The sequence below is a fragment of the Rhinopithecus roxellana genome, chromosome 8 (assembly GCF_007565055.1).
Source record: "Rhinopithecus roxellana isolate Shanxi Qingling chromosome 8, ASM756505v1, whole genome shotgun sequence".
Classification (NCBI taxonomy): Eukaryota; Metazoa; Chordata; class Mammalia; order Primates; family Cercopithecidae; genus Rhinopithecus; species Rhinopithecus roxellana.
The window spans coordinates 101,153,162-101,177,515 of record NC_044556.1 but is presented as its reverse complement, the minus strand read 5'-3'; the positions used below and the strand labels follow the sequence as shown (position 1 = coordinate 101,177,515).

The following is a 24,354-nucleotide window of genomic DNA, read 5'->3' as shown; positions in this document are numbered from 1 at the left end:
ACATTTGTTCATCTGACATATATTTGTGCAGTACCTTTGACAATGCCAGACTCTGGCTAGATGCAAGTATCTCTCCCCTGGCAGGGACCACGAGCACTGCACTCTACTCCCAAACCTTGGCCTGGCTACCTCCTTTATTTCTCTCAAGTGTCACCTGACCTATCACGTCCCCTGGGAAGCTTTCCCTGACCGACCACCTCTAGTTTGAGGTCAGAATCTCCCTCAGGCTTCTCCTAGTATCCTGCACTTCCCCTCTCACAGCACTTGCTGCACTGGGTGACAATCGCCTCTATACATTTTAGCATGTGTCACTGAGCTGTAGGCTCTAAGACGGTAGGGGTACATCTCTCTTACTAGTTAGATCCTCTAAGTTCAATCAAATGAATGGCTCAAAGCGACACTTCAGTAAATATTAGCTGGATGAACTAATGCTACACAAAGACTGATTTTGCTGGAGTAATGTTTGTCCAGGGTGGTAGAGGCCAAGCCACGGAAGGCCAAAAATCCATGCTGTGGAGTTTAAATTTAACCTTCCAGGCAATTGCATGGGAAGAAAGGGGAGACATTATTCAAAGTTCTAAAGCTGCAGATTAACACTCAAAGTCACATGTTTAAGGGAATCACACAATGGGGAGAATATTTGAATAGTCCCTGTTGAAGGCCTGGACTCAGTAGTGGTAACAGGAGGAAAGGACAAACATAAAGGTATTAATAGACAGTAACTAAGAAGGGGAGGAGGAGAGATGCACATCAAAACCACAGTGAGACACCATCTCACGCCAGTTAGATGGCGATCATTAAAAAGTCAGGAAACAACAGGTGCTGGAGAGGATGTGGAGAAATAGGAATAGACAGTAACTAAGAAGGGGAGGAGGGAGAGATGCACATCAAAACCACAGTGAGACACCATCTCACGCCAGTTAGATGGCGATCATTAAAAAGTCAGGAAACAACAGGTGCTGGAGAGGATGTGGAGAAATAGGAATAGACAGTAACTAAGAAGGGGAGGAGGGAGAGATGCACATCAAAACCACAGTGAGACACCATCTCACGCCAGTTAGATGGCGATCATTAAAAAGTCAGGAAACAACAGGTGCTGGAGAGGATGTGGAGAAATAGGAATAGACAGTAACTAAGAAGGGGAGGAGGGAGAGATGCACATCAAAACCACAGTGAGACACCATCTCACGCCAGTTAGATGGCGATCATTAAAAAGTCAGGAAACAACAGGTGCTGGAGAGGATGTGGAGAAATAGGAATAGACAGTAACTAAGAAGGGGAGGAGGGAGAGATGCACATCAAAACCACAGTGAGACACCATCTCACGCCAGTTAGATGGCGATCATTAAAAAGTCAGGAAACAACAGGTGCTGGAGAGGATGTGGAGAAATAGGAATAGACAGTAACTAAGAAGGGGAGGAGGGAGAGATGCACATCAAAACCACAGTGAGACACCATCTCACGCCAGTTAGATGGCGATCATTAAAAAGTCAGGAAACAACAGGTGCTGGAGAGGATGTGGAGAAATAGGAATAGACAGTAACTAAGAAGGAGAGGAGGAGAGATGCACATCAAAACCACAGTGAGACACCATCTCACGCCAGTTAGATGGCGATCATTAAAAAGTCAGGAAACAACAGGTGCTGGAGAGGATGTGGAGAAATAGGAATAGACAGTAACTAAGAAGGGGAGGAGGGAGAGATGCACATCAAAACCACAGTGAGACACCATCTCACGCCAGTTAGATGGCGATCATTAAAAAGTCAGGAAACAACAGGTGCTGGAGAGGATGTGGAGAAATAGGAACACTTTTACACTGTTGGTGGGAGTGTAAATTAGTTCAACCATTGTGGAAGACAGTGTGGTGATTCCTCAAGGATCTAGAACCAGAAATACCATTCGACCCAGCAATCCCATTACTGGATATATACCCAAAGGATTATAAATCATGCTGCTGTAAAGACACATGCACATGTATGTTTTTTGTGGCACTGTTCACAATAGCAAAGACTTGAAACCAACCCAAATGCCCATCAATGACAGACTGGATAAAGAAAATGTGGCACATATATACCATGGAATACTGTGTAGCCATAAAAAAGGGTGAGTTCATGTCCTTTGCAGGGACATGGATGAAGCTGGAAACCATCATACTCAACAAACTAACACAGGAACAGAAAACCAAACACCGCATGTTCTCACTCATAAGTGTGAATTGAACAATGAGAACACATGGACACAGGGAGGGGAACACCACACACCAGAGCCTGTAGGGGACTTGGGAGGCTAGGGAAGGGGTAGCATTAGGAGAAATACCTAATGTAGATGATGGGTTGATGGGTGCAGCAAACCACCATAGCATGTGTATACCTATGTAACAAACCTGCATGTTCTGCACATGTATCCCAGAACTTAAAGTATAATTTAAAAAAAAAAAAAAGAAGAAGAAGAAGAAGAAAGAGAGGAAGAAGGAATTGGGGAGAACTCCAAGATTTAGGGCCAAAGAGGTAACTGGAATAACAACAACACAAGGACTCTCATATGTTGAAAACCCTGAACGAGATAGTAATCAAAAAAGAAAAAGTCCCTCTAAAGTTCACAGTTCCATCACTTGATACCTGTAAACACCATTTGTTCTATTAGCCCCACAATCAGACAATTCCTACCTGGCGGATGGAGTTTTGCTGTGTAAAAACAGGGCAGTGTGTTCCAAACACTCTCGAAAAAAGGATCTGGTGTGTCCACAGAAAAATACCACAATGTGCCAGACTTATGGGGTGGGAAGGGGGCAAAAAATATGTGATTATGGACAGAGGCAAAAGAGGATACAAAGAGCAGTAAAGAATTCACTGAAGTGTTGGAGGTTGCGATGTCTAAAAACTATCCCACCTGATAGCTGTGTTCCAAACCTGATGAATTTGATTCAGGAAAGCAATACTTAAAATGAAACAGTACAGTTAAAAGCAGTTATTTCAGAAATACACAATGGCATGCTGAGGCCCATCTTACTTTTCATGTAGTTATTCAATAGGAAGTTCTTCATGATATACATCCAAGGTGCTACACAGTTTTCAAACACTAAGGAAGACCAGACCCAGGCATACTGTGGAAGCTGAGTAGATAGAAAGCCACAAAGCAAATCGACCAAGCAATTGTCATGTCCATCTGGCTACTCCTTGTATCTGTACGTGTACAAAGCTAATGAGAAAAACTACTTCTTCCCACTCTAGAGTTGCTTCTGCCTCACAGGGGCCTCATGGTTGTGTAGGTTATAAAAGGAAGTAAACTGTTGCAGAGAAAGCCAAAGAATGTGAGCTCAAATGATGAAGGGAGGGATCAAGGCCAAATCAAAGAACAGAAAATTTTCCCAGAAAGTATCAAGAATATTCTCAAGCTCCAGGGTCATTCCACATCCATCCTATCCAGAGCAACAATCCTTCCACTCCATAGGAGGCCTAGCCTCCATTAGGGTACCATTTAATAAAGATCTTCCACGTAAATTACATGGTATCTGGAAATTTTTATTATCAAAAATAATTTACTTACCACAGATCAGTCTGAACTCAATCAGGAAAATTATTTTTCAGAAAAATCCCATTCCTCCCCAAATGTGAGATTAGAGAGCCTCGGAAGATCAGAGGCAGTACTCTTCCCACCAGTTTCAATAATATATCAGACAGGAATCTGGGTGCAGACTTCCTCATTTGCAATAACCGAAAGAGATCATTCTCTTATAAAAGAGAAAAAATCCCTTGACTCTTATTTGCCTCATAATATTCCTGCTCTTCATGCTCCATTTGCACTCAGCGCATCCTAAAGAATTGCTACAGAGCTGGCGACTCCCAGGAGTTATTAGAGGATACCTGTTTTGGTTATTAATTCTCTTAATGGCAACGGAAGTCACCTTGAAAGCAGACAGCCTCCCTGACAGAGAGGTCAGTGGCTTATGAGAAGCCCTCATGGTTACATTAAGAACGAGGAAATTCTTCTATGATGAATTGTTAAGCTCTTCCAATTGCTATTAAGATTTCCCTCACTTTGACAGTGCCTCCAGGGGCAAAACCTCTTGGCAGCTCAGCATGACATACAGAAATGAAAGCTTGTAAACAATTGCTAAAAGACTACAGACCAAAAGAATGTCTAGCACAAAATACAATGCTAAAAAAACCTGAAATGGGAATGGTCTTACAAATAAGGAGCCCCTTTCCTAAGTGAGAGGGCTGCCTCCTCTGGAAAGATTAGGGAAAAGATAAAAACACATCATTTCATGGGTTAATTAAGAACTGTCTAGTATGACTTCATGATAATAGAGGCTATGATGCCCCTTTGGCCTTCAACAGAACTCTCTGACAGTTATTAATGAAGGGCCCCCTACTAGGTAGAAGATGGACCACGACTCAAAACTGAATAGTGTTTAACGCCCACGTCTCAGTGTTCAAAGAATAAGACAGGACTAAGCACTCTGTCTATGTGAACAAAAACGGTTAATAGGATAAAAAATTAAAATCTATGGAATGTTTCTTAAGTAATGTGCTGAGAAGTAGAACTTGATTGCATCTGCCACAACCAAATGAGACATTCTGTCCTGGGTCCACATGAAAAACCAGAAATGTTTTTAAGGAACTGAGAGGAGGGTCATGGGAGCTTTTGGCACAGTGTCTGAACTCCTTTCAGCTTTGTTGAGCCTAAGGCTTCCATAGGCAATTTCAGAAATCTAAGTCTTACTACCAGTAAGGCCGATAAAATAAGGATGTGGTTACTCTCGGCGTGTCATATCCTTCTTCCAGAGCATTTTATTACTCTTCTGTGGAAGAGGAAAAGTTGGCTGTTCTATCAGAGCTAAATTCAGATTCTAACATGGAAAATATTAACAAAGTTGGCAAGAGACACAAAAGCATCCTACCACTTTCTCAACATGCTTTGTCGGAAAAATGTCTTCCTTTGCCATCATTCTCTTAAACAGATTAAAATGCAAGTTCTTTGAGGTAAAGATCTCAACTTTCCTTAAACTGAATTCTAGGAAGCAGCATCTATGATAGATACTTCATGTGCCTAGGACTGCGCCCAACATGTAAGTGAGAAACAAGCTGGTGTCTGAATTAGCTATAATTATACTCATTTTTTACAGATCAAATGTGCACAGACTTCAAGCCTTGAACTGCAGAACTTTGCCACAGATGGACTAGATCCTAACATAAACAGGTATACAAACCAAAACATGTACCAATGGGGACCACGTAATGCTAACACAGCCACACAAGAAAATCCAGAACAGCTATTTCAAATAATGAGGTAGAAAAATATCAAGTAAAATGGAAATATGTTCCCAGTACACTGCTAAGAAAAAAATATTACCATAAAAGCATCTATAGTTCTATTTTTATTAAAAAAATGTGTGTATATGTACCTACACATGCACATTCATTTTGCAAAAAGAAAAAAAAACTCCCATTACTTAAAGATTATAACAAAATCTCAAGTGTTTAACTTTGGGTGGTAGGATTACAAGTCATTTTTATTTTCTTCCTTTGCTTACCAGAATTTTGTAAATTTTCTAGAACTAATACGTTACTTGGTACAAGAAAAATAAATTTTACATTTTAAAATAAATTTAAAGAAACCTAAGTCCAGAATACGGAGGCAGTCTAGGCATGGTCTGTTTATCCTTCCTTGCCCTAGCTACACCACCATCTCTGCAACTCTCTGTAGAAATCTTCAGTGATCTAAATATATGATTCAATATTTGCTTCTATTCCACAATGAAGGTCTACTAACTGTAGGTAATACATTCAAAGATAGCAAAAATCCATCCATTAGAACACTTGTCTGTCTACCTGGGCATAACGTAAGAGCTTCTCCGTGGCCTCAGGGTCTTTATTCCAGATGAGATCTTCACAGAGCTGCAGAAGTTCCTTATGGATATCATCATACACAGGGAGGTTTCCAGCATTCACTATCCCCATGTCCATGCCAGACTAAGGGCAATACAAATAAAAATGAGAATTTACAGTGATACCCTAAGTCAGCGATCAGCAAACTTTTCTCTGTAAAGGACCAGACAGAAACTATTTTAGGCCATAGCCTCTGTCACAGCTACTCAACTCTGCAGTTACAGCATAAAAGCAGCCACAGACAAGATACAAGTGAATGGGTGTGGCTCTATCCCAGTAAAATCTTATTCACAGAAACTGGGAGCAGGCCATACTTAGCCTAGATGCCACACTCTGAAAACCCCTATCCCAAGTAAAAGCTGGTTTCCAAAGGACAAATAGTTCTTCTATCATACCTTGATTGCATGGTAAAGGAAAACCCCATGCATTGCTTCTCGAATGGCTTCCATTCCTCGGAAGGAGAAGGACAAGTTGGAAAGACCTCCACTTATTCTGGCTCCAGGTAATGTTTCCTGGCAAAAATTTTAAAACATGAAAACACTCCCCTTTTTGCTAAAAACAGCAATCACATCTCTTAAGCTTTATATAGGAGTCGAAAGAAAAAAAACAAAAAACAAAAACCATCCGAAGTTCAAAGTAATTCAGAGCTTCCTGTTACTAGACATAGAGCAAAGCTTGCTGCATTATGGTATCACAAAGGTGCTGCTTCATAAGTAATTTTTCCTACTAGACTCCATTCTCCCTATGGAAAACACATGAGTACACACATACACATACACACACACACACACACACACACACACACACACACAGAAAGACAAAGAGGAATTCCTTATTCACTGAACGTACAAATTACTAGAAGGCTTCCATATCCTAAATGTACAGACTCCCTAATTCACCATAAACTTGACCAACTATAAAAGGACAAAAGGAAATTGAAGTTCCAACCATACCGGTAACAGTAGCAAGCATCATCAGACACGTGGAATGACAGGAACTCTCATTTACTATTGTTGGCTCAAGAATCTAGGGAGACAGTTTGTCATTATCTACCACTATGAGCCAACCACTCCACTTCTGGGTATATGCTACAGAGAAGCTCAGGCATGTATGTCTAAGATACATATATAAGAATACTCAGAGCAGCACTGTTCATAATGTCCAAAAGCTGGAAACAAACTAGATGTCCATCAACAATAGAACAGTTAATTGTGGTATAATTATACCACAGAATATTATACATTAATAAAAATGAACAAACAGCTACAGACACACAGATAAATCTTTAGAATGAAGTTGAGCAAGAAAAAAAAGCATGTAAATATTATGATTCTTTTTATTAGGCTCAAAAGCAGGCAAAACCAAACTATATCATTCAGATATTCAGTCAATTCTTATTATTTTGTGGTAGTTATGTTCTTTGAGGTCACCGCAAACACTGAATTAGGGAATACCAGAGCATTGCTCCTAGGAGAAATACAGGGTTAGGTTCCTGTGAGCCCCTGATCACATTTTTTGTCAGCCAATCAATACATAACCTTGTTCTGTGTGCTCATGTTAAGATACTTTATCTAATATTTACTGTTGATTAATTAACACTGAATTCACAGCCAATGGCACTATAATGCATGTCTGAACAAAGCTTGTCTAACACACATATTTCCTCCATAAGGCACATCACAGCCTTCTTGTACTTAGGAACACTAGACAGCACTAGTATGGGGCCATTTTAAAAAGTGACCTCACCAACAAAAAGCATAAAAATGTGAAAAATATGGCATTAGACTGCAGAAAGGACATCTGTGTACACGATGAGAGCTGAAATAAGAAAGTAGGTCACTGCCATGTTTGACCTCTTTGGGAACAATATGGGTTGGGCCACTCAAATTTCCCACCACTCTGCATATGGGTATGTCTAAATAACTGCAGAAGTGATGTGAGTATTGATTCTGGGGTCACGAATACATTTCAGTGAGTATATGAATTTGCAAATACCAAATCCATGGATGATGCAAATCAAATCTGCAGTATAAGCAGTAAATTTATGAAGAAAAGCAACAGAGTAGCATCATAAAACTCAGGACAACAGCTACTTTATACAATTGAGAATGAGGTGTAACTGCAAAAGGAGACACAGATGGGGGTGCTCGGGCTATGCTCTATTTTGGGACCTAAATGAAGGCTCTTATATGCTTCATAAGTAATTATTTATCAGGTTCTGTGGCTTTTTGTTTTGTTTTGTTTCGTTTTGTTCAAGACAGGGTCTCACTCTGTCGCCCAGGCTAGAGTGCAGTGGTGTGAGCCCAGCTCGCCACAACCTCCACCCTCCTGGGTTCAAGTGAGTTCATCAGGCTCTGTTATATTCTCCAGTCTGTTGGCTACACAAGTTAAAAACTCCACTAAAGAAAAAAAAAAAAAAAGGTCTCCTACATTTCAGAAAAACAATTTACTAACTAAGAACAAGAATGTTAACATTTCAGCCAATAAATGTATGTCAGCTCTAACCATTCATTAGACCCATGGGACGAATTTGAGCCATGACTTGGAAGAGAAAATGTCTATACTTACTTTAATGACTTTTGTTGCACGGATAAAATTAATGGCATACAAGTTGTGTTCTTCCATTCCAGTCCCAATAGTTAGGATATTAGGGTCAAAAATGATGTCATTTGGATTAAAGCCCAGTTTTTTCACAAGAAGATGGTAGGCCCGGGTGCACACTCTGATTTTCATGTCCGTTTCTGTTGCCTGCGGAAAAGAGCAAAAGATGTAGTTTGAAATAGAAAAATTAAGTATCTATTAAAATATTAATATTAAATACCTGTTATTTTATTTTAATAAAATATTAATATTAAAATATTAAGTGTGATCTATTAGAGCACGTTTCACTCATTGAAAACACTCAAGTGTCAATGCTTGGATTTCACAGAAATCTAAATGCCAAGCAGCTTCCGATCACTTATCAAATTATCTCAGAGGAGAGGTTGGTTTAAAAATTGCTTTGTGTGTTCACAAACACAGCAGCTATACTTTCTGCAAAAATCAAATCTTATACATATACACACATACGGTATATTATGAAAAAGCTTCTAAAAAATACATGCATATGATAAAAAATCAAATATTACTAAAGAAGAGACTAACGTAAGTGCCCCTTCCTCTCGACCTGCCAGTAGTGTCACAACCTATCACCCAGGACACACTGCCACTGCTTTCTCAGATCTTTTTGCAAAAACACTCTAAGTATATTCAAGGATATGCCTTTATTCCTCACCTCCACCCATTATAACACTGGCTTAACATGTGTCTTAAGTCATAAACACAAATTAGTCTTTACCTTCAAAATAATGTCCCTAAAAGGCAAAACACTGACTCCAGCAAGACTCATCCCCCAGCTGCTTCCCATCAGCCTCAGAATCTTGGCCTACATCTCCAATCTCATCTCCTACCATGTGCCCTCTCCTCTACTCCGCACCCCTACATTGCTCCTTTGGTGTTTCTGAAACCCGCCAAGCTTATTCCTCCCTCCGCAACTTTCATTTATTGCTGCCACTACCCAGAACATACTGTGACATGGCTTTGTGCTTCATAGGACTCAGGCTTCTGCCCAAGGGCCCCCTTTTCAGAGCCTACCTTAAATCACCCTCCCTAAACCAGCCACTTCCACCCTTCCCCACCTCCTCCATTCTTCTTCAGAGTATTTCTTTCCAGAAATTGTGTTATTTTAGCAACATCTTTAGTATTTTTGGCTGCTTTGTTACTTATTAATTGGTAAACTCCTCTCTCCTAGCTGGAATGCCAGTCTTGTATCCCCAGTGCCCAGAGCAGTGCCTGTCAACGTACATGCTCAACATTATGTATGAATGCTGCTTTTACTCAAAGCATTTCTGAACTTTGTCATGGAAACTGTCTTCAGATCAAATTTACAACCTCAACACAGGGTATTCACCAAATTACATCCTGAATGATTTCTGGTTGTATGAAAAATCAAATCTACTCTTTAAAAATGATTACTTGCTATCACTACAGTGATAAGAAAAAATAAGTCACAATTCTGAAGGTCAATTCTCAACGAATGTGAAAAACATTCTTGAAAAATGGCCAACCCTACTGCAATCTGCATTGCAGACTTCTGTGGAGATGAGGGGGTGGGGACACTGACATAGGTCAAATGCATCTAGTGAGGCCCTAGACAACAGAAAAGAGGAGTAGGGGAATTATGAAAAGAACTCACTCTTAGATCTAGTCTTTTGATCACTTACTACTTTGGTATTCTTTTTCAACTGTTTTCTTTGGTCTCTCTAATCGTTCCGGGCAACTGCTGGGGTGAGATTTCACCTCTACTTGGGAGGGAAGTGTCTCTAGGAGTCAGCAGACAAAGCGGCCCAGGGAAAGGGAGACAGGAAGTAGTCTTTGTGGCCTCACTGAACCCAGGCTTTAGGGAAGATGGCGAGCTTTCGTCTTCCTTAATGGAATTTTCTCAATGTTTACTTCCTCTGCCTTCAGTTAGAGTGAAAAGGTTAAGGTTGAGACTGAGATGTGTGTCAGAAAAAACTGGTCAGAAACAGGTCATTTGCGGCTGCCTTTAGTCTTGAATTTTTAAAGCTCACCCTTCACCAGACAGCCCAACAGAGTTCTAGGCTCTAGGTTCACAGCCGAGCTAAGCTCACTACGAGAGAAGGCACAGGGACGACCAGTGCCACTAGTATTACTGAGTAACCTAGTCTGGTTGGTAGATAAAGAAGTCAAGGTCCTGGTCATTTCTCTCCTAAGCCATGAATATTATCTGGCCAAGCAGGGCAGGCTGAAGTGAACAGTATGTTACCCATAGGACAGAAGGGTGTAGGGCCCAGCTGTGTACCAAAGACAGCCTTGCTTGTGGGACAAGCAGGAGCATCCTCACAGGATGGGAATTCATTTCTAGAACCAAAACAGAGTCATCAACTCTAACCTCCATAAGTATGAAGCCCTTGTCAAATTGTTCTCATGGTGTCTAGCACAGTATCTGTGCCACAGGGTTGCACAACCCTGTGCAACAGTGGTTGAGTGCCACTCAACCTCTGTCACTTGATTAAATAATGACTCTCAGAGTGAACACAGCATTGGTGTACAGGCCTTTGTCAGGAGCAGGTCATATCATGTTAGTTTCACCAGGCTTCTGTCTTACCCCTCACCAGGGCTGTGGGACAGACACACCAATAAAGCCTCAATCGTGCTTGTGGATTTCACAGATCCAGAATAGAAGTTCAGTAAACAAACAGAACAGGAGCTTTACTCCATCAGGAAGGGCTTTCAACCCTGCTGCACATTACAATAACCTGGAGGGATTTCTGTTTGCTCGTTTTTTATAATAGTAACACCTCACCCTGAACCAGTTAAATCAGAATCTGGAGATGAGGCCTCAGCAAGTGTTTTGTAAAAGCCCCTTAGTGATGCTAATGTAAAGCCAGGTGAGAACCACTGACAGGTGAGATGTGGCACCTTCTCAGCTGGAGTAGAAGAAAAACTCAGTGAGACTCTAAGCAGCAAGAAGGAAGGAATAAATGCCATTTATAGCTTTATCAAACTCTTAAGCCATAGAGAAGTTAGACTGTGACCAGTGAGTACAAGGCTTTAGTTCTTAAGAAGCTCATGGCTCAGATTTTGCTAAAATACCAGACATTCAGGGAGTAATGCAATAAAACAATTTTTGATTTAGTCATCAAGGCAGATACTGTAAGGAAGAGAAGGACAATGTGTAGATTCTTTAATGTAGATTCTTTAAAGAACCTAGATTCTTTAATGTAGTCTGACAAGCAGCAGAGATGGAACAGGGCTAACTTCAGAGGTGAGTTAAAGTTTTAAAATCCAACTGAACTAGTTGAAGATGGGCAAGAGAACCCTGGAGGAAGCAGAGGCCCATTCTGGGACTGTAGTTAAAAAAAGAAGTGGTCCGGCCCAGTGCAGTGGCTCACATCTGTAATCCCAGCACTTTGGCAGGCTGAGGCAGGTGGATCACCTGAGGTCAGGAGTTCGAGAACAGCTTGGCCAACATGGTGAAAAACTATCTCTACTAAAAATACAAAAATTAGCCAGTTGCGGTGGCACATGCCTGTAGTCCTAGCTACTTGGGAGGCTGAGCCAGGAGAATTGCTTGAACCCAGGAAGTGGAAGTTGCAGAGCTGAGGTCGTGCTATTGCACTTCAGCCTGGACGACAGAGTAAGACTTGATCTCAAAAAAAAAAAAAAAAAAAACAGAAGTGATAGAAATGGATATTTGTGACTTTCAAGAGAGAGAGTGACGACTAGGAAGGGAAACACTGAAGAAAAGGAAGTGTCCAAGGGAAAAAATCTAAAAATCACGACCAAAGGGAAAAAATTTACCCAAGAAAAAATATGTCAATTACAATAAAAACAACAAACAAAACACATAGGAATGATCTAGAGACTTCCTATTTAGGGATAATTACATAACTCCACTGAATGAGTAATTGGAAAGACATTCCACGTTCCTCAGAGACAAATCTAAACATTGGCAAGATACCAATTCCTTGTTATTTTCTAGGTTAGGATTATTTAGATATTAATCAAGATCCAATGGTTCTCATAATTAGAAATTTATTTTCAAATCATTTTAAAACAAGAAAATAAAAAAACAGGAAAATGTGTTGCATATATTGATTATTCTTTTATATAGTTTACACATGTGCAAACAAAAACTAATATAGACTATTCTGTTATTATGTGATAATTATATTTCTAAGAAACTTCACATTATCAAAAATTGTCATACAAAAAAGTCATTTTTGTGAACCTATGGATTATACGAAAAAATTAAAAACCATTTCATTTAGAAAAAGAGAACTAAATCTAGAGTCAGTATACTTGTCCCATAGAAATTTCAATAATAAAAGTGTCCTGTATCTTGTCATGTAGAGCTAAGAATAACAGCTGGTCAAAACTATCAGCAACAATGAAAAATATAGAAATGCTTTCTTGTTGCCTTTCAATTCAGAAGCTCAGGCCCAGCCTCCTGTCATATCTGGTCTTGACCTTGCAGTTTTGTTTGCAACATGGATCACAGACATTAACCAAAGACTCCAACACAGCAGCCAGCTATTGAAACAAAACTGGTGTGCCTTGCTTAGCCGCAACAGTAGTTTCCCATTTGAGGGAGTTGTTGTTTTTCCCCTATAATCAGTGGTGTCAATCCAAGCAAAGCAAATCTCGGTTCTTAACTGATTGCTACATCCAATAGCATTATGAGAACGCAATCAACAGAAAACATGCCTTCATATAAAAAATACCTGTATTGCTGGCTTCTTAACTTTGAAAGTATACAGGATTTTTGCTTTCCTTCTTATAATTTTCAATATTTATGACAATTTGACAGTGAGCATACATGCGACTCCATAATCTGTATAATATTTAAATACTCTGGACAACAGTCCAGTAAAATTATGTTACCTAAGTTATCTATTTCTCTTCATTGGGCACTTGGGCTGTTATATTTTCAATAATGTTGGTGTAAAATTTTGGCATATATAGTAGCCTTACTCTGCTGAATTATTTTGTTGGAATAATTGCCCAGAAATAAGATTATGAGCTCAAGGGGTATAAACAATTTTTTGTCTCTTGACAGGTATTATATTCTCTTTCAAAAGGACTGTACCAGTTTATACTACACTCTGCAACAAACGAGGCTTCAGTTTTATCACTGCTGCATCTACATAGACCTTGACCATTTTTAACTTTACTAATTTAGTAGGGATAAAACATTACCTTAAGGCTGCTCTAATTTGTGTATCTTTCATAACTAGCAGGTTATTTTGTTTTCCTACATTTGCTTTTTAATTTGTGGTCACAGTCAAGTCTAAATTGGGAAAACCTATCCTTAGACAAGACCAAGCACTAAGCAGTGCCAATAAACAAAGCAAAGGGTAAACATAGGATTTGGAAACATACACCAGTCTTCAAATGAGGAAGACCAAGGGTAAAAACTTGGTTCCACCATGTTCTAGATATGACACTGGTCCACTGTAAAATGGGATGGCAGCCACCTCAGTGGTTACTCTGAAGACTAAATTAAATAACTTCTGCTGGTGGTTTTCAACCAAAAGATACATGAGAATCACCTCTAAGGCTTTAAAATGTCTAAAGCCAGGCCTCATCCCAGACCAAATGAGTCAAAACTCAAGGACTGAAGTCCAGGGGTGTGTATGTTTTTTCAAAAGCTCCAGCAGTGACTGCCCTTCCCTGTCAGAGTGAGTCTGCTTTGCACTCCTGGTTAAGCACCACAGATCCCTAAGGTGCAACATTCCATTCTCACTCTGAATTGACCTTGCTTCCAACTTCACCGAGAAAACAGAAGCAATTATAGACTCCCGCCAGCACATCAACCAGCATGCCTGCAGATCTGCACTCTTTACTCTGTCTTCTCTTTTGCACTTTGAGCAAACTGCCCAGCTACTGATCTAAAGCCACCCCTCCACTCACACAGTGATTGCCATCTCTCTCAAATCACAAGGTCATGGCTCTGGCAAATGCCTCCTTTCTCTCCTGCATCAATTCTTCCCTCTCTCTCCCAGATCATTCTCATCAGCTTACAAAAACATGTTGTCACAGAATCTACACACACACACACACGCACACATCCTTTCTTAACTTCGTATTTCCCCCCTGGTTTCCACCCTATTTCTTTGCTCCCCTTTATGGCAGAACTGTAAAAAGTTGCCTATACTGCTGCTTCTATTCTTCTCCTATTCTCTCTAAATCCACTCCAATAAAGCTTTCATCTCCTTGGAAACAGTACAGCAAGATCACAAATGACCCCATTTCTAATCCAACGGTAAACCCTTGGTCTCATCCCACTTGGTCTCATCCCACTTGGTCTATCCACAACTCTTCAAACAGCTGATCATGCCCTTTTCTTTGACGCTTGTTCTTCACTTGGCTTCCAAGGGAACTCTCTCTTCTGACTCCCCTCCTACCATGTAGGCTGCTCCTTCTCATATCCTTCTGATGGTGTTTCCTCTTCTCCTCAGTGCCCTAAGCACTGTGGCTCTAAGACTCACTTAGTCCTAGGACTTCTCTACAGTCATTCCTTTGGTGAGCTCAGCCAGTCTCACTGCTTTAAATAGCATGTATAAATAATTCCCAAATAAAGGAATCCTATCTTCAAGCCAGACTTTGCCCACGAAATCCACTCATTTACACAACTGCACACGCAACATACCCACCACATACTATGTCCAAACCCAAACTTCTCCTTACCCCAGCCCAAACCTGCTTCTCAAAGTCTTTCTTACCTCAGTAGCTCCTTCCTTTCAATTGCCCAAGCCAACAAACTCTAAAATTATCCCTGACTCCTCTTTCTTTCACAACCTATACTCAATGTGAATGCAAATCCTATTGGCTCTATGTTAAAAACATATGTAGAAACAGATGATTTTTAACGTCCTCTTTTGCTTTCACCATGGCCCTCACCATCACCATATCTCATCTGAATGAAAGCAATAAACTCTAACATTTCTGCTTTGGCCCTAACAGACCATTCTCCACAAAGAACCAGAGGGTTTAAACATGAGTCAGATCATATTTACCCCTCTGTTCAAAACTTTTCCGTGGTGTCCCCACTCACGCTGGGTAACAATGTTAACCAAAAGTGTGAAGAAAGGCCTCCAAGGCCCTATGTGATTTGACCTGCCACCTTTCCAACCTTGTATCTTCCCAATCTCCTCCTCTCCCCTCTGCTCCAGCTACTCTGGCTTCCCTGTTGGTTTTCAAACACGACAAGCATCTATCTACCTCAAGATTCCCTCTGCAAAGAACCCTCTTCCCCCACATTTTCACATGGCTCACCTAGGCTTCTGCTAAAATGTCACATCATCCATGAGGCCTTCCCAAACTATCCTACATAAAATAACATTCCCCCATCTCCACGCTGAGGGGGGATCAAATCCTCTTCATTTCCCTTCACCGTATTCAATACCATTCAATGTGTGTATACACACATACACGTTTATTATTATTACTTTTTTTTTTTTTGGAGACAATCTCACTCTGTCACCCAGGCTGGAGTGCGGTGGTGTGATCTCACCTCACTGTAACCTCAGTCTCCTGGGTTCAAGCAATTCTCATGCCTCAGCCTCCCCAGTAGCTAAGATTACAGGCATGCATTACCACATCTGGCTAATTTTTGTATTTAGTAGAGACGGGGTTTCACCACGTTGGCCAGGCTAGTCTCGAACTCCCAAATTCAGGTGATCCACCTGCCTCAGCCTCCCAAAGTGTTGGGATTACAGGTGTGAGCCACTGCACCTGGCCAATCATTCATATATATATATATACATTTTTAAAAATTTTGTTATTCCCTTTGTCCCTAAGAATATAAATCATACAAGAACAGGGACTAGGCTGTATTCTCTGCTGTCTCCTCAGAGATTAGAATAGGGTCTGGCACATACTACGTGCTCAGGATATATTTGAAGATATTTGCCTCATTAAAAAGTAACAAGTTGCCATATATATATATATATATATAATATATATATATATAAATTTTTTTTTTTTTTTTTTTGAGACGGAGTCTCGCTCTGTCACCCAGGCTGGAGTGCAGTGGTGCCATCTCAGCTCACTGCAAGCTCCGCCTCCCAGGTTCAAGCCATTCTCCTGCCTCAGCCTCCCAAGTAGCTGGGACTACAGGCGCCCACCATTACGCCCAGCTAGTTTTTTGTATTTTTAGTAGAGACGGGGTTTCACCATGTTAGTCAGGATGGTTTCGATCTCCCGACCTCATGATTCGCCCGCCTCGGCCTCCCAAAGCGCTGAGATTACAGGCGTGAGCCACCGCGCCCGGCCCACTATATATATTGTTTAAAAGGAACATTCAGATAACAAAAAAAGAGCTTCTGGAAAAAGAAGAAATAAAACTCTAAATAGAGGGTCTGGAGGATAAATGTAGATATGAAAATCTCACCCAATGCAGAGCAGAACACCAGAGTTGCAAAATAGGACAGAAATATAAGAAAATTAGGCAACCTGTCCAAAACATTCAATATGTCAATAATATATGTACCAAAAAAGAAAATAAAACAATCCAAGGACACTTCCTACCACTGCAGCTGTGACTGTCACAAATGAAAAGGCCCACTTAGTGCCAGCATAACGGATGGCTCATCATTGCAAGAATTCAGAACACAGAGGACACAAAAGATTCCCAAAGCGTCCAGAGAATAGAAAAACAAGTTTCACAAAAATAATCAAAAGTTAGAACAGCACTGGACTTCTTACCAATACCAGTGGGAACCAGAAGACAAAGGAGCAGTACTTTAAAAACACAGAACAACTTCAAGATCGCACTCCTATGCCCATACAACTGCCAGTTAAGCGTCAAAGTAGAATACGGCCATTTTCTGACACGTAAGGTTTCAAAAATATTTACTGCTATGTTTTCTTTCACAAGAAGCTACTAGAGAATGCACTCTACCAAATGGCCAAAAAAAAAAGGTTAACCAAGAATGAGGAAATTATGGGTTCTCAAAAACCTAAGAGAAAGGCAAATGGAACCCCAGGAGGAAGGTCACAGCTGTGCAGCTGGCCTACTGAGTAGCCGTTCCGGGTCATGTCAGAAGACTTGGCGGGAGAATTCTTCAAAACAGTAGTATGACAGTCCTCTTAATGTGTCTGGCTACACTGGATATTGGAGGTTTACACAACTGGGGTACAATCTGAAGGCAAAATACACAGAAAACAATACAAACAAAAAGGTAAGTGTCACCTTCACAGAAAACAAAGAGTAAGAAAGGACAAGCAATCATAGGATACTATTGCATGGCTCAGCTTTTACACTGTGTAATAATGTAAGCACTGAAAACGATTATAGCTAAAATGAACTATATTGAGAAGGATAAAAGTAAAGCTGTACAGAGTCAGGGCAGAGGACAGTGAAAAGCTAAAAAATCTTTAATCATTGTTTAAGAAGTCAATAAATAAAAACTAAAACTGGAATTTGAAGATAAAGAGGTAGATGCTACAAGAATCAGCTTAAAAAGTTGAAAGTGGTTGCCTCAGGATCTAGAAGGCTGAGGGCTTTTGTTTTCCTTTTTGTTTACGGAATTATTTGTCTATCTGCAGAAGATACAATAATCAAAAGGTCCCACACCACACTAAACTTGTAGTGGAAGATAACAACTTTTCAGATTGACAATTTTAACAATGTGCCTCAAAATAGTAAATGCGCACACTCTCTGACATAGCAATCCCACTTCAATGAACTGACACTAAGAAAAATCATTTCCAAGGGGAAATAGCTGCATGAATTAGGATATTCATTGGTCACTGAACTGTTCATGCTACTAAAAAATTAGAAAGACAATTTCATTCAATAATAGATAGTAAGTAAAACATACTAGAATGCAATGCAACCAGAAACCATGGACTTTTAATCCCTATTCACTAAGATGGGAAAATGCCAACATTATGTTGAGTAGGGGAAAAGAGTTACAGAATACCAGGTATAATCTCATCTTAGAAAATTTTTCATTTGCTGAAACCTCTTTTGCTCTTTCCCCACATGGCCACGTGGCTTGCTCTCTCATTTTATTCCGGTTTTCAAATGTTCCCTCCTCAGACAGGTCTTACAAGACCACCTCTTCTAAACAGGCCAACTCTTCCCTGACAGCCTTTTCACTCGACCATTTAGCACAGGCCCTGATGAATGAAACCAGATCGCCTAGACCTGAATCTCAGCACTGCACACTGTTAGCTGTGTGACAACTGCAAGTCCTGGGACATCTCTGTGCTTTAGTTTCCTCACATGACATTCAAAAATAACAAGAATACATACCCACGGTTTATATGCTTGGAGGAAGAACTGATTTAATGTGTGTTGTGTACTTGCTTGGTGTGAATTAAGGTTCAATATATGTTAATGATCAAAATTCTCTTTTGCACTCTTCTGGATGATTTTTTTTCACAATGAAAGAAAAAGTATCTCTCATACAAAAAAATACATTTAAAAACAATTTTATTTCAAAAATACAAAAGAAAGACAGAAAGGAAAGAAAAAGTACATATAATCCCACTACTTGTTCACTGTCAGTATGTCCCCATTTGAGACCATCTCCATCTCAGACCATCCCTGCTACCCCAGTTGACAACCATCAAATTCTTTTCTCTGCTTATACAGACACACATATGTAAATGTAAGTACTTTTATATTAAGTAAAATTGGGATCATGTCACTCATTTTTTTCATTTTTCAATATATTGAAGACATGGTTCCATCTCCTGATTCTTTTTAACTGCTGCACAGTATTCTACGTAGTAAGGACCAAGGTTTAAGCATTCCCCTAGTAACTGACATTTAGTGTTCTTAGCTTATTGCTACCACAATGCTACAATAAATGTGAACATATATCCTTATATACTCAACCTTATTACTAGATTCCCAGGAAGGGCTTAATCATAAGAAATAGATTTTTTAGTGGTTTTAAATAGGTACCAAAATATTCATAAAAAGTTATGTGAAGTATAACACGTAACAATAATCAGTGTATCACACAGTTGAACTATAATTATATCTGAAGCTTCCCATGTGCCCCACCCTGATTCTATGGCAGAGGTATTATGAAGGCTGCCATTTATCAATCTTCTAATTTTTCCTTCTATTTGGTAAAGGAAACTAATCTCATTATTTCTTTATTTTTTATTTCTTTAATGCTTACAAAAGTTAGTATCTTCTCGTAAGTTTATTGGCTATTTGTTATTTATTTTTATATAGATTGTTACTCATTTCCTTTGTCCATTTTCCTATTGGGTTGACTGGGGTGTTTTGCTTTCTGACTTACAGAAACTCTTTGCATATTAGGGATATTCACCCACTACTATTATTCATGTTGCAAATAGCTAACTTTATTTTAGTATATGGTTAGAAATGGGAATCTAACTTTATTTTCTTCCAAATGCATAGCCAGTCGTCCCAATAGCATTTCCTGAATACTTCAACCTTTCTTCATGAATACAAACACTTTACTATATATCAGATTTTCATATACCATCATTGACCACATAAGGACATTAAATCAATGATGGATCATATAAACAACAATGGTTCCCTAAGCTTATAATACTATATTTTTACCGTAAATTTTCTATGTTTCGATATGTTTAGATACACAAATACATATCACTTTGTTACAGTTGCCTACAGTATTCAGTACGGTAACATGCTACATTAGCTTATGACATAGGAATAATACACTATACCATCTAGCTTACGTGTGTAGTAGGCTATCCCATCTAGGTTGGTGTAAATACACTCTAGGATGTTGGCACAATGACAAAATCACCTAATGATGTATTTCTCAGACCATATCTCCATTGTTAAGTAATGCATGATGTATGACTGTATATAGATACGTGTACACATATGTATATGAATGTATACAGAAAGATATATGTATATGTGTACGTATATATGTAGCTGTTTCAGACTTGCATTCTAACCTGGGTAACACAATGGATTAGGCCAAAAGAAATCACTCACCTGTCCTTCTTCATCAAAAGCCATGACCACCATAGCAGCTCCAAACTTTTTAATCTTCCTGGCCTTCTCCAAGAAGTCATCCTCTCCTTCCTTCAGACTAACACTATTGACAATGCACTTCCCTTGGCAGCACTTTAACCCAGCTTCAATCACAGCAAAATTGGAGGAGTCGATGCACAAAGGTACCTGAGATCATAAAGGCAAGAAAATCACAGAGAGGCCGCAAGTCACTACAAATTACTTTTCAAAGGCTCTAAAGTATTCCCTGTTTCTTCTTTAGCAAAACAATAAACAAATAATAGTAGTACGTCAGAGACAGAATTTTAATACACTTATTCTTTAAGCCCAAAATACTTGCAGTAATTTCAGTATTACAGGATACTCCATGCATGGGCCAGGGATTTACAGCTGAAAGATCACAGCTGAACATCAGAATGAAATCAGTGGGATCAGTTCACCAGCTTCAGTGCAGTACACTTTCAAGTGCCTAGGCCCCGAGGCAAACACCTCAAATAGGATTTAGTCATCCCTGATCTGACTCAGGGATTCATGTTTAGCCTTGTGTCCTTTGGGAACAGCCCTCTAGCCAAGTTATTCAAATTCAACCTTCCCTTTAGAAAATCAAGTTCTCTACTGAAAAAAAAAAAAGAAAGCCTTTTAATATTAGAAAGGAAAAACAGATCTAATTATCAACAAATGCATATAATTAAAATAAAGGACAAGACTGAAATGCACAGTTGAGAATAGGTTCCTTTTAATTCATACTTCTGTTTCAGGAAAGGTGAAAGGAAGGGCTTGAAGAATTAGATTGATAAAAAGAAATGAAATGAGGCAACTAATCTAGGCTGCATAATTTTTCATTTTTAGAGACAAGGTCTTACTATGTCGCCTTGGCTGGTCTTGAACTCCTGGGCTCCAGGCATCCTCCCCACTCAGCCTCCCGAGTAGCTGAAACTACACGTGCACACCACAGCTCCCAGCATAGGCCACATTATTCAATTAAGCCATTCAATAAATAATTAAATGACTACCATATTAGGCCCATACAGGGAAAACAGTAAGAAAGCCAGGTCCCTGGCTCCACTGAGCTTAGAAAGATAAATAATTAAGTAATGACATAAAGTGTGGTAAAAGCTAAAAGCATAGGAGAAGCACAGACTGCCATGGAAGCATGCACCAAACCCAATCTAGGAAGCATGGAGAATGGGGCGGGAAAATCCAGGGAAAGCTTCCCGGGGCAGGAAACATTTCAACTGAGGACTGAAAAATGAGTAGTCAGCAATTTCCCAAGCCACGCCATCAAACAAGAGCAAAAAAGAACAGGCACTCCACCAATTTTGCTTCTTCTTAGCATGCTAGTAATGACAGGTTTGCTAAGAAAAGGGTCAAATGCAACGACAATACCAGGCCAGTGTATCAGCTCGTATTTGCTTGCTGATAGTTTGGTGTCCCAACCCTACTGGTGAAAAGGTGCTGGTAAAATGTTTTTATGCTTTACCCCATGGGTCAAAATTTGGCCTCCAATAAATTGTGGTAGTAGGGCAAAACCAAGAAAGATAAGAAATTGTTGTGGCAATCAGAACACTAATAATTTATTGAGTTACATGGGGTCCTTCACAGTTGATAAAGCACTTGCATCTTTACAATTCACAAAGGGGGGGTTGATGATCCCATTTTAGAGATGAGAAAAGAAAGTAGGGTCAATAGTCCATTGACTTGATTGGGCCTTACAAGGCGAGTCTACCCTCTTCCCAATACTAAGCTGATAAACAATTGGCTACACCTCTGATTCTAACTAACTTTGAACAAGTTGTCTTGCTTCTTTGTACCTTAAATTCTCAAAATATTTATTCCCAGAGGAATGATGAGACTTTTTAGTAAAGAGTTTTAAGACACAAATGAAAGACGGGCAAATGTAATTCAGTACTTACCACAGACTTCCAACTTAAATCTGCTGAAGCCTAATAAAAAACCAACAGCTCAACCTGAAAAATGCAACTCTTAAAGCACTAGGAACTTTCTTTAAAAAAGAACTTCAAAAATCACTTCCTGCCAGGCACAGTGGCTCACAACTGTAATCCTACCACTTTGGGAGGCCAAGGCAGGAGGACTGCTTGAACCTATGAGTTCAAAATCAGACTGGGTAGCACAGCAAGACCTGCCCTCTCTACCAAAACTATTTTTTAAATGATGCGTTCCTGTGGTCCTAGCTACTCAGGAGACTGAAGTGGGAGGAGTCTGAGGTTGCAGTGAGCTATGATTGCACCACTGCACTCCAGCTTGGGCCACAGAGCAAAAACCCTGCCTCAGGAGGGGAAAAAAAAAATCACTCCTCATAACAAGCTTAATGGCAGAAAAATGAGGTAAGATTTTTAAAATTTTAGAACTCATTTAAAAATGTTTGGGGCCGGGCGCGGTGGCTCAAGCCTGTAATCCCAGCACTTTGGGAGGCCGAGACGGGCGGATCACGAGGTCAGGAGATCGAGACCATCCTGGCTAACACGGTGAAACCCCGTCTCTACTAAAAATACAAAAACTAGCCGGGCGAGGTGGCGGGCGCCTGTAGTCCCAGCTACTCGGGAGGCTGAGGCAGGAGAATGGCGTAAACCCGGGAGGCGGAGCTTGCAGTGAGCTGAGATCTGGCCACTGCACTGCAGTCCGGGCGACAGAGCGAGACTCCGCCTCAAAAAAAAAAAAAAAATGTTTGGAAGACTGACACAAAAATCAACTTTCACCTTTTACAGAACAAATGTAAAAGCTGACATAACCTCTTGATTTAATTTTGTTTTGTATTTTTGTCTTAGTCTGATAAGCCTGAAAGTTCTCTCCTTTCTGTTATAAGAAAGAAATCACTGAGTTCCCTTGCCTGTGGCAGAAATAGAGCCAATGATTTTCCTTCACAGACAGGGAAAGTGGGTTGTTGTTCTGTCCAGACATCTGAGGAGACTCGATTCTCAGGAACAATCCCAGAAGCCTTGGAAACAGCCCGGCTGAAGCCACAGCTGTCTCCAAAATCTGCTTTCTATGGAAAGGTTATCATTATCTGAGAGAGCTGACAATCAGAAACGACTGTGCTCAGAAAACCAGTTCTTGAGTTCACAGATTAATGGGACAACTGGCACAGTTAAATGAGTGACAAAGTGAGACAAGTAAATCCCCCTGATAAATATAAACTTTGTATAACCTTTGCGATGTCTGGCTCGGAAGCAATTAAGTTGCAAAATCTGGTCATTGCACTTGGACCATCTAGCATGCCATCATCCATGTTGATATCCAGCACCTGGGCTCCCATTTCCACCTGCACTCTGGCAACACCCAAGGCTTCCTGAAGGAAGAATGAGAGAGGAAGCAGCGTTGGGAGACAGTACTTTGAGAAAAGGCTAACGAGGTCATTTCTTACTCTTCCCAGCAATCCTTTCAAATTACACAGACTACCTAGCCAGACTCCCTGACTCTGGGCCTGCTGTCCTCCCATCACTCATCACAAATTAACCTTTCTTACACATCTCTTCCATCACATCATCTCACTGCTTAGAATCCACCAAAGCTGTTTTCCTACCATAGATTCTCAATTCCTCAGCATGGCAGTCAAGGCCCTCTGCGCTAGCCCCATCTTCTTACCCAGCTGAACTTCCCATTCCACCCCCGCTGGAGCCTTCACCCAGCCAGATCTGTTCCCACCTCTGTGCTGCAGATCATGTTGTCCCCTCTGCTTGGAACGCAATCCCTTTCCCTTCCACATTGTTTAAGACCCAGCTCAAGCCCCAACTCCCCCAAAAAAAGTCCTTAGAGAAACCATCCAAAACGATGTAACTCTTCAGTATTTGCCAAAAACTATATAACTCTTCAGTATCTGCTGAAAGTATTCACTACAGGCTGTTAATAGGAGTTACATGAAAAGAAATGTCAGTTAAATAAGTTTCAGCAGGTTTTATA

The 24,354-nt window shown here is 40.2% G+C and overlaps 1 protein-coding gene across 3 annotated transcripts in view; it reads right to left on the bottom strand.

Annotated features, from left to right (window-relative positions):
* Nucleotides 1–24,354, bottom strand: part of MTR (5-methyltetrahydrofolate-homocysteine methyltransferase) — a 108,815-nt gene that overhangs the window by 42,709 nt on the left and 41,752 nt on the right. For 2 of the 3 annotated variants that reach the window (XM_010384679.2, XM_010384680.2), the window contains exons 14-18: nucleotides 23,603–23,743; nucleotides 20,419–20,604; nucleotides 8,460–8,639; nucleotides 6,287–6,403; nucleotides 5,835–5,975 (exon numbers count right to left, since the gene is read on the bottom strand). In XM_010384679.2, the coding sequence (XP_010382981.2) occupies nucleotides 5,835–5,975; nucleotides 6,287–6,403; nucleotides 8,460–8,639; nucleotides 20,419–20,604; nucleotides 23,603–23,743 (765 nt within the window). The remainder of the gene's footprint in view (nucleotides 1–5,834; nucleotides 5,976–6,286; nucleotides 6,404–8,459; nucleotides 8,640–20,418; nucleotides 20,605–23,602; nucleotides 23,744–24,354) is intronic. The other variant, XM_010384681.2, reaches the window with a different exon arrangement.